The sequence below is a fragment of the Nicotiana attenuata genome, chromosome 9 (assembly GCF_001879085.1).
Source record: "Nicotiana attenuata strain UT chromosome 9, NIATTr2, whole genome shotgun sequence".
Classification (NCBI taxonomy): domain Eukaryota; kingdom Viridiplantae; phylum Streptophyta; class Magnoliopsida; order Solanales; family Solanaceae; genus Nicotiana; species Nicotiana attenuata.
Genome location: NC_031997.1, coordinates 3018744 through 3028684, shown reverse-complemented (window position 1 = coordinate 3028684; position 9941 = coordinate 3018744). Strand labels below are relative to the sequence as shown.

Below are 9941 nucleotides of genomic sequence, written 5' to 3'. Positions count from 1 at the left end.
TCTGTTACAAGTTATGTTTTGAGACGATATTTGTCCTTTCCTACACAAATTTTTTAATTTCAGGATCGTAATTGGCCAACTCTTTTGCAGAAGAGCGGGTCATAAACTATCTGAAATTAAAGTAAAATAAAGACAGTTCCTAAACTAGTAATAGATAGTTTTAAAAATGAATTAAAAAAAGTTAGTACGGTAATATTATAGTTAACTAAAACAGTAAGTTGTAACTAACCACTCAAAAGAAATAATATAATACTAATTATATTATATGAAAAAAAATCAATAATAAATCAAGTATGTTGAAGGATTAAAGTACTATCAATTAAAAAAAGTTGAATAAAATATTATTTTATAAAGATATAGTAAAAGTAATAGTTATAATAGTAATATAGAATAGTACAAAGGATACTTTATGATATCGTCCCACAAAGATTGGACAATCTAAGCTACAGACTTGTAATATTTTGACTACTATTTGAGAGAACCAAAGTGATGAAAGGTGTGTTTGAAATTATAAATGAAGACAAATTTCTTCTGAAAAGTTTATATTTAAAAAGAGTTGGGAATCGTTGAATTCACTTGATATATCATTACAATAAAATCTTAGGTTCATACGTATTTCTCTAAAGAATAATTGCTTATTGCTAATACAATTATATTTTTACACTAAGAAATAAATAAATAATTAACACTCCGCGAGGTTATGTCAATTAATTGATTTAAAACTAGTGACGATTAAACTGAAATATCTTGCCTGAATTGTGCTCAAGCGTAGTAAAAACTTCGTGAGAATATTTTTATTAGAAAATCAATAATCTTGCCTTCAACAATTTCTCCGTGAGAATTAAAACTGAGGAAAGCAAGATTAAAGGCTTGAAACAATAATCTTACTAAAAATTATTTTAACTCTAATATTTTGTGCTCAAGTGTAGTAAAAACTTCGTGAGAATATTTTTACTAGAAAATCAATAATCTTGCCTTCAACAATTCCTCCGTGAGAATTAAAACCGAGGAAAGCAAGATTATAGACTTGAAATAATAATCTTATTAAAAATTACTTTCACTCTAATTTTCTATTCATCAGTTATTATATATTAATTTTGCTCTGTGAGAATTACAAAATTAATATAAGAATAACTTAGATATAAAATATGTGGATGTGATAATAATGATTAAAAAATCATCATTTCATCACAATATGGAATGTATATAGAGTTTCAGGCCAAGAATGTATTGAAACTGAGATAGTATTATAATTATATCAAGCTTCATCAACTATCCCAACAAAAAGAAATTACTCCATTATGAAGTAAGAAAAGCTAAAAAATACTTTCAAAAGACTAAGAATATTTTTACTACAAAGAGAAATATTAGAGGAAGAGACCAAGATTACTCTTCTCTTTCTCTTTAGAAACTTAGAAAAAATTAGATAGAAAATTTGATACAAAGAGGGATGCCTTTTCATCTACAAACATATGGCTATTTATAGGAAAATTCCTACAAGGCCTTGGTGAGAAATTGCAATATAAAATTAATATATCATATGGCCTTGATGAGAAATTGATATGGCAATTTGTCTTGATAGATTGGTGAGAATTTGCCATNCACAACTGAGTTGATAGAAAAAATATGTTCATCAGGAAACTCTTCTTTTATATCACATAACTCAAGTGGGGGGTTCTCTAATCTAGACAAATGGTCAGCTACTTGATTCTCTGTTTCCTTTTTATCTTTTATTTCGAGATCAAATTCTTGGAGAAGTAAAATCCATCTTAACAATCTAGGTCGCGCATCTTTTTTTGCTAAGAGGTATTTTAGAGCCGCATGGTCAGTAAAAACAATAACCTTGGTTCCTATCAGATAGGAACAAAACTTATCAAATGCAAATACCACTGCTAGTAGTTCTTTTTCAGTCGTGGCATAATTTAGTTGAGCCTCATTCATTGTCCTGCTGGCATAGTAAATTGGACGAAAAATCTTATCTTTTCTCTGTCCTAAAACAGCTCCAACTGCTGTATCACTAGCATCACACATGACCTCAAAAGGTTGGTTCCAATCAGGGGACACAACTATAGGGGCAGTTGATAATTTTTCTTTAAGGGTGTCAAAGGCTTTCATACAATCACCTGAAAATTCAAACTTAACATCTTTCATTAAAAGGTTAGTCAGTGGTTTTGAAATCTTTGAAAAATCTTTTATGAACCGTCTGTAAAAACCTGCATGACCTAGAAAGCTTCTAATGCCTTTAATAGTTGTGGGAGGGGGTAATCCTGCTATAAGATTAATTTTAGCCTTATCAACTTCTATCCCTTTAGCATTGATTTTATGTCCTAAAACAATTCCCTCAGTAACCATAAAATGACATTTTTCCCAATTAAGAATTAAGTTTGTCTCTTCACATCTCTTAAGAACTAAGGTTAAGTGGTGAAGACAATCCTCAAAACCCTTGCCGAAGAGTGTAAAATTATCCATGAAAATTTCAAGAAATTTTTCAGTCATGTCAGAAAAAATTGCTGACATGCAACGCTGAAATGTAGCAGGGGCGTTGCACAAACCAAATGGCATTCTCCTATATGCATATGTTCCATGAGGACATGTGAAAGTTGTCTTATCTTGATCTTCTGGTGCGATTGGTATTTGGTTATACCCTGAATAGCCATCAAGAAAATAATAAAACCCATATCCTGCAATTCTTTCTAACATTTGATCAATAAATGGCAAAGGAAAGTGATCTTTTCTAGTGGCATCATTAAGACGTCTATAATCTATACAGACTCTCCATCCTGTGACGGTCCTGGTAGGTATTAGTTCATTATTTTTATTTTTTATCACTGTCATACCTCCCTTTTTTGGTACTACCTGAACAGGACTTACCCAAGGGCTGTCTGAAATAGGGTAAATAATACCTGCCGCCAAAAGCTTTACAATCTCCTTTTTTACCACTTCCTGCATTGCTGGGTTTAATCTTCTTTGGGGTTGGACTATTGGTTTGTAGCTATCCTCCATGAGGATTCTGTGCGTACAAATTGCTGGATTAATCCCTTTGATATCTTCTACAGTCCATCCCAAGGCTCCTTTGTGTGCTTTTAATACTTCAATCAATCTTTCTTCCTGTTCTGTAGTTAGAGAAGATGAAATAATTACTGGAAATAACTCATGCTCAAGATAGACATATTTCAAATGAGAAGGGAGAGTTTTGAGTTTAACTTTTGGTTGAACTTCTTCTAATTGCATGTCCCCTTCCTCATAATCTTTTTCCAATAATTTTGCATCATTTTTGATAGTCAGATCTTCATCCTGTTTGGTGCCAGATTTGACCAAACATCTTTCCATTGAGTCAGAAATTAATTGATCATCTTTGAATTCATCTATAAGATTATTAATCATGTCAATTGAAAATCATGAAGATGATGTATCATCTTCTGAGAATCTTAGTATCTTTTGCATATCAAAAATAACTCTTTCTTCATCAACTCTTATAATTAGTTGTCCTTGATGGACATCTATGATTGCCCTGCCAGTTGCAAGAAATGGTCTACCCAAAATAATTGGTTCATCAGAACACTCCTTCGTTTCAAGTACTATGAAATCTACAGGAAAAATAAATTTATCTACTTTTACAAGCACATTTTCAATTATTCCCTTTGGTCTCTTAGTACTTTGATCAGCAAATTGAAGTGAAACACCTGTGTCTTTCATTTCACCAAGATCTAATTTTTTAAAAATAGAAAATGGCATCAAATTTATTGAAGCTCCAGAATCACAAAGTGCTTTTTCAATGTATACTCCTCCCAGAGTACATGGAATGGTAAAACTACCTGGGTCACCGAGTTTTTGTGGTAGCTTATTTTGAAGTATAGCACTGCATTTTTCAGTAAGCATTACCACAGAAACTTCTTCCAATTTCCTTTTGCTTGATAAAATTTCTTTTAGAAATTTGGCATATGAAGGCATTTGCAATAAAGCATCAGTAAAAGGAATGTTAATGTGAATTTGTTTTAAAATCTCCAAAAACTTTGCAAATTGATTATCAAGCTTTTCTCTTTTCATCTTTTGTGGGAAAGGAATTGTAACAGGGAAAGAAGTCAAATTTTTATTATTTTTTTCTTCTTTTTTCTTGGCTTCTTTCTCTTCTGATGGTTGAGAGGGTGTCTCAACATTTTCGCCCTTGTCTACCTGTTGTTCTGATTGATTCTTTTCTTGTCTGTTTGCATAGGGTTCATCAAGAGTCGTACCTGACCGTAAGGCGATGGCCTTAAGGTGTTCTTTTGGATTTTTCTCTGTATTGCTCGGTAAAGGACCTTGAATCTTTTCAGACACAAGAGTTGCCAATTGGCTTAACTGAATTTCAAGATTTTTTAGAGCTGAATTTTGGCTTTCCATTTTTTCATCAGTAACCTTAATGTACTTGTACAAAAGGTCATCAAGACTTGGATGGCCTTGTTGAGGCCTTTGCTGATATGGAGTTGCTTGCTGATAAGGCTTGAAATTTTGTTGTCCGTGATTTTGATTTTGATATCCGGGTGGACTCTGTACCTGTTGTTTTTGGTAGTTTTGAGAGTTTTCAGCACCATTTGCATTGCTCCATTGAAATACTGGATGTTTTTGTACTAGTGGACTTCTAAAAGGATACGACTTGTATCCGATGACATTGACCTGTTCATCATTTTGATTGGTTGCTTGACATTCGTGGTTTAGATGGTTTCCTCCACACAAGTCACAAGCCTCAAACTGGCTTGGTTGTTGTGTATTTACCTGAAAAGATGTGACGACCCAAAGAGTCATCACCTGTATTCCTACTCCCTCTGTACTTCTGAGACCCTGGAAACCTTATTTGGGGTTGCCTCGAGTTGTGTGCGCAGTCCGGGCGCGTAGACGAAAAAGTTTAAATATGAAATTTGTGAGAAAAATTGTTAAATCTTGGTATTTAATTGATTGAGTTTGACTTCGGTCAACGTTTTGGGCAAACGGACCCGGACTCGTGATTCGACAGTCCCGGAGGGTCCGTAGGAAAATATGAGACTTGGGGGTGTGCCCGGAATCAAATTCCGAGGTTCCGAGTCCGAGAAATGAATTATTGTGCGAAATTGTTTCTGAAAATAATTAAAGAATTTGAAAGTGTTATTTGTTTAGAAGACTGTGCTGTTGGGCTCGTATTTTGGTTCCGATGCCCGGCACAAGTCTTAAATATGATTTAAACAATTGCTGTAAAGTTTGGTTAGATTTGGACGTCGTTTGACGTGTTTTGGACTAAAAACTCTAAACTTGATGTCTTATGAAAATTGGAAGGAAATCATGGGTCTTGAGGCCTAATTTGATGATTACGATGTTGTTTTGGCGATCGGATCGCACGGATGAGTTCGTAGGATGTTATTGAGTTAGTGTGTATGCTTGGGTTGGAGCCCCGAGGGCTCGGGTGAGTTTTGAGTAGGTCCCGGGGGGGGGCCTTAGGCTTAAAGTATCAGATGTTGCAGTGTTGCAGGCCCCAGCGCGGCCGCGGTCATTTCCGCGCGGTCCGCGCTGGGAGATTCAGAGAAGGCCCCAGGTGCAAGACGTCAGCGCGGCCGCGCACCAAAATCGTGCGGTCCGCGCTGGGTAGGTTCAGAGATCTATTTTTCCCTCCCTTCCTCGGCGCGGCCGCGGGGCATTTTTGCGCGGTCCGCGCCAGTCCTTCAGCAAAGTATATAAATCTGAGATTTTCTGTCATTTTGCACTTTTTCAAAACNTCGGACCCTACGAAAATCGGTCCAAAAACCACCCTAAAAACTCACCCCGAGCCCCCTACGGGACCCCGTCCGAACATACAAACAAGTCTCAAAACATATCACGGACTTAGTCGAGGCCTCAAATCACATCAAACAACGCTAAAAACACTAATCACACCCCAATTCGAGTCTAATGAAACTAGAAATTCCAATTTCTACATTCGATGCCGAAATCTATCAAATCACGTCCGATTGACATCAAATTTTGCACATAACGACATTATCGACCTACTTCAACTTCCAGAATCGGAATCCGACCCCGATATCAAAATTCCACTCCCGGTCAAACTTCTCAAAAACCTTCAACTTTATAACTTTCGCCAAATGACCTCGAAATGAGCTACGGACCTCCAAATCCACTTCCGAGCGCGCTCCCAATACCAGAATCACCATACGGAGCTATTCCCAGACTGGGAATCCCAAACAGACATCAATAATATTCTAATACACCTCAACCCAAATTTATGAAATTCTTCCAAAATGCCAACTTCCATAATAGACGCCGAAACGCTCCCGAGTCATCCAAAACACGATCCGGACATACGTCCGAGTCCAAAATAATCATACAAACCTGTTGGAACTTTTAAATCCCGATTTCAAGGTCGTCTACTCAAAAATCACACTTTAGTCAATTCTTCCAACTTAAAGCTTCCGAAATGAGAATTTTCTTTCCAAATCAACTCTGAACATCTCGAAATTCAATTCCGACCATGCATGCAAGCCANCTGCATATGTTCAGGAATGTCATGATGTGGACATTTCCTTAACATTATTTTCAATCTTTCCCAAGCTTGATAAACTGACTCAGTGTCAGTCTGCAAGAAGTTAGATATATCCTGTCTTAACTTTGTTGTTTTAGCAGGGGAAAAATATTTATTTAAAAATTTCTGAGTCATTTGGCCCCATGTGGTAATAGACCCTTGCGGCAAACTTCATAACCAAGTTTTGGCCTCTCCTTTTAAAGAAAAAGGAAATAGCCTTAACTTAGTTGCTTCAGGAGGTACTCCATTATACTTTGCAGTTTCAACCAATTCTAAAAAGTCAATTAAATGACTATGTGGATCTTCACTTAGATCACCAGTGAAAATGCAAGATTGTTGAATTGTTTGAATCAGGCCTGTCCTGATTTCAAAGTTATTGGCTGCTACTGGAGGTTTCCTGATACTTGATTCACAGTTAAAGTGATCAGGTCTAGCATAATCCCTTAGGATTCTGTTTGCTGGTCTTGGCGCCACTTCATCAAACTGCTCCTCTACATGAGCTGGTGGTGGAATTTGTAGTGGATTGTTATCATCTTCTAATTGGTGCTCCATTCTGTTACAAGTTATGTTTTGAGACGATATTTGTCCTTTCCTGCACAATCGCAAAGTTTTTTCAATTTCAGGATCGTAATTGGCCAAGTCTTTTGTAGAAGAGCGGGTCATAAACTATCTGAAATTAAAGTAAAATAAAGACAGTTCCTAAAATAGTAATAGATAGTTTTAAAAATGAATTAAAAAAAATTAGTACGGTAATATTATAGTTAACTAAAACAGTAAGTTGTAACTAACCATCAAAAGAAATAATATAATACTAATTATATTATATGAAAAAAAAATCAATAATAAATCAAGTATGTTGAAGGATTAAAGTACTATCAATTAAAAAAAAGTTGAATAAAATATTATTTTATAAAGATATAGTAAAAGTAATAGTTATAATAGTAATATAGAATAGTACAAAGGTTACTTTTAGAACTAGAATAGTAAAAACAAGTACTTACAATTATAATAATAATAAAAATAATAAAATATACTTAAAAAATGACAAATAAAAAAAATGAGATTGTGAATCACAAAACTAATATATTATACTATTATATAGATGTTAGTACTAACAATAATAATATAATAATATAATATAAAATAGAGTAGGTTTGAAGTACTAACTATGAGGGATTTCTTTTTTCTTTTTTTTTATATGCTTTTGTACAATATTATATAAAATTACTCCTAATAAAAGTACAATTATCATAGTAGTATGTAGTAGATAACATTTTGAACGGAAAATTAACAATAATAATAAATTCTCAAATTAGTAATAAAATATTTAATCTGAAGTAGATGTGTGCCAATCTCCGGCAACGGCGCCAAAAATTTGACGAAGCTTGTGTGTATAGGATTTGCTGCTCGTACTCTGTCAAATTCTAGTATAGTTTATGATATCGTCCCACAGAGATTGGACAATCTAAGCTACAGACTTGTAATATTTTGACTACTATTTGAGAGAACCAAATTGATGAAAGGTGTATTTGGAATTATAAATTAAGACAAATTTCTTCCGAAAAGTTTATATTTAAAAAGAGTTGGGAATCGTTGAATTCACTTGATATATCATTACAATAAAATCTCAGTTTTATACGTATTTCTCTAAAGAATAATTGCTTATTGCTAATGCAATTATATTTTTACACTAAGAAATAAATAAATAATTAACACTCCGTGAGGTTATGTCAATTAATTAATTTAAAACTAGTGACGATTAAACTGAAATATCTTGCCTGAATTGTGCTCAAGCGTAGTAAAAACTTCGTGAGAATATTTTTACTAGAAAATCAATAATCTTGCCTTCAACAATTTCTCCGTGAGAATTAAAACTGAGGAAAGCAAGATTACAGGCTTGAAACAATAATCTTACTAAAAATTATTTTTAACTCTAATATTTTGTGCTCAAGTGTAGTAAAAACTTCGTGAGAATATTTTTACTAGAAAATCAATAATCTTGCCTTCAACAATTCCTCCGTGAGAATTAAAACTGAGGAAAGCAAGATTATAGACTTGAAATAATAATCTTATTAAACATTACTTTCACTCTAATATTCTATTCATATTTTATTATATATTAATTTTGCTCCGTGAGAATTACAAAATTAATATAAGAATAACTTAGATATAAAATATGTAGATGTGATAATAATGATTAAAAAATCATCATTCCATCACAATATGAAATGTATATAGAGTTTCAGGCCAAGAATGTATTGAAACTGAGATAGTATTATAATTATATCAAGCTTCATCAACTATCCCAACAAAAAGAAATTACTCCATTATGAAGTAAGAAAAGCTAAAAAATACTTTCAAAAGACTAAGAATATTTTTATTACAAAGAGAAATATTAGAGGAAGAGACCAAGATTACTCTTCTCTTTCTCTCTAGAAACTTAGAAAAAACTAGATAGAAAATTGGATACAAAGAGGGATGCTTTTTCATCTACAAACATATGGCTATTTATAGAAAAATTCCTACAAGGCCTTGGTGAGAAATTGTAATATATAATATTAATATATCATATGACCTTGATGAGAAATTGATATGGCAATTTGTCTTGATAGATTGGTGAGAATTTGCCATAACTTTGTATCTCTTGACTTTGTTTAGTCTTAGATGAAATTGTCACGGATGCATCATTCTTCCCTTGAGCTGTAATTTCTTTCTTTTTCTCTTTTCCTATGTATTCTTTTTCCTGCAAGAATTGTTAGAAAAGTGCGAGAATAGGATATAAAATTGGTCATGTTTTATATCTAAAATATTATATTTCTTTATTAAAATATAAGTATAATTTATATCCATCACATATGCAAAAGACAAAGAATCTAGGACTGCAAAGTTAACAGGCAAGGCATTATACTAATAAAACCAAGTGACGCATCTAATTTAGAACTTAGAGGATCAACTATACCAAACTCAGGATTAAACAGTATAATACAAACATGATCATGCATCATAGAGAGCATTAGTTAATCAGAATATGCAGAAACCCATACAACCACAATATTGGAGCCCAAAATTAACATGTAAAAAACTACAGGGTCTAGAGATGAGAGATCACAGAATGCAAATAACAGTAGACAATTCTCGTGTATCTGAGAATGACATCAAAGTTGATCACCATCATAGTTAAATCAAAGTTCAGATACATATGCAGGAAAGAATTTAAATATTATGAGAGTTTAAACACAAACCAGTGGCAAGATTAAAAGAGTGCAGAGTGTAGAAGCAAAAAAAACCCCAAATCCCCGATGTTTCAGAGTTCACAAGAGTCTCGAGAATGGGCTTCGAGCAGTGCTTGCACCGGAGGAGGTTATTCAACGGTTTCAGCGAGTTTGAAAGTAACAGTGAGCGAATGAGAGAGTAGTGA

General features: G+C 33.6%; 1 protein-coding gene across 1 annotated transcript; it reads right to left on the bottom strand.

Moving 5' to 3' along the window:
* Window positions 3397-4782, bottom strand: LOC109232477. Its single transcript, XM_019398248.1, has one exon. It carries the CDS (start codon window positions 4780-4782, stop codon window positions 3397-3399), a length of 1386 nt encoding a protein of 461 aa, XP_019253793.1.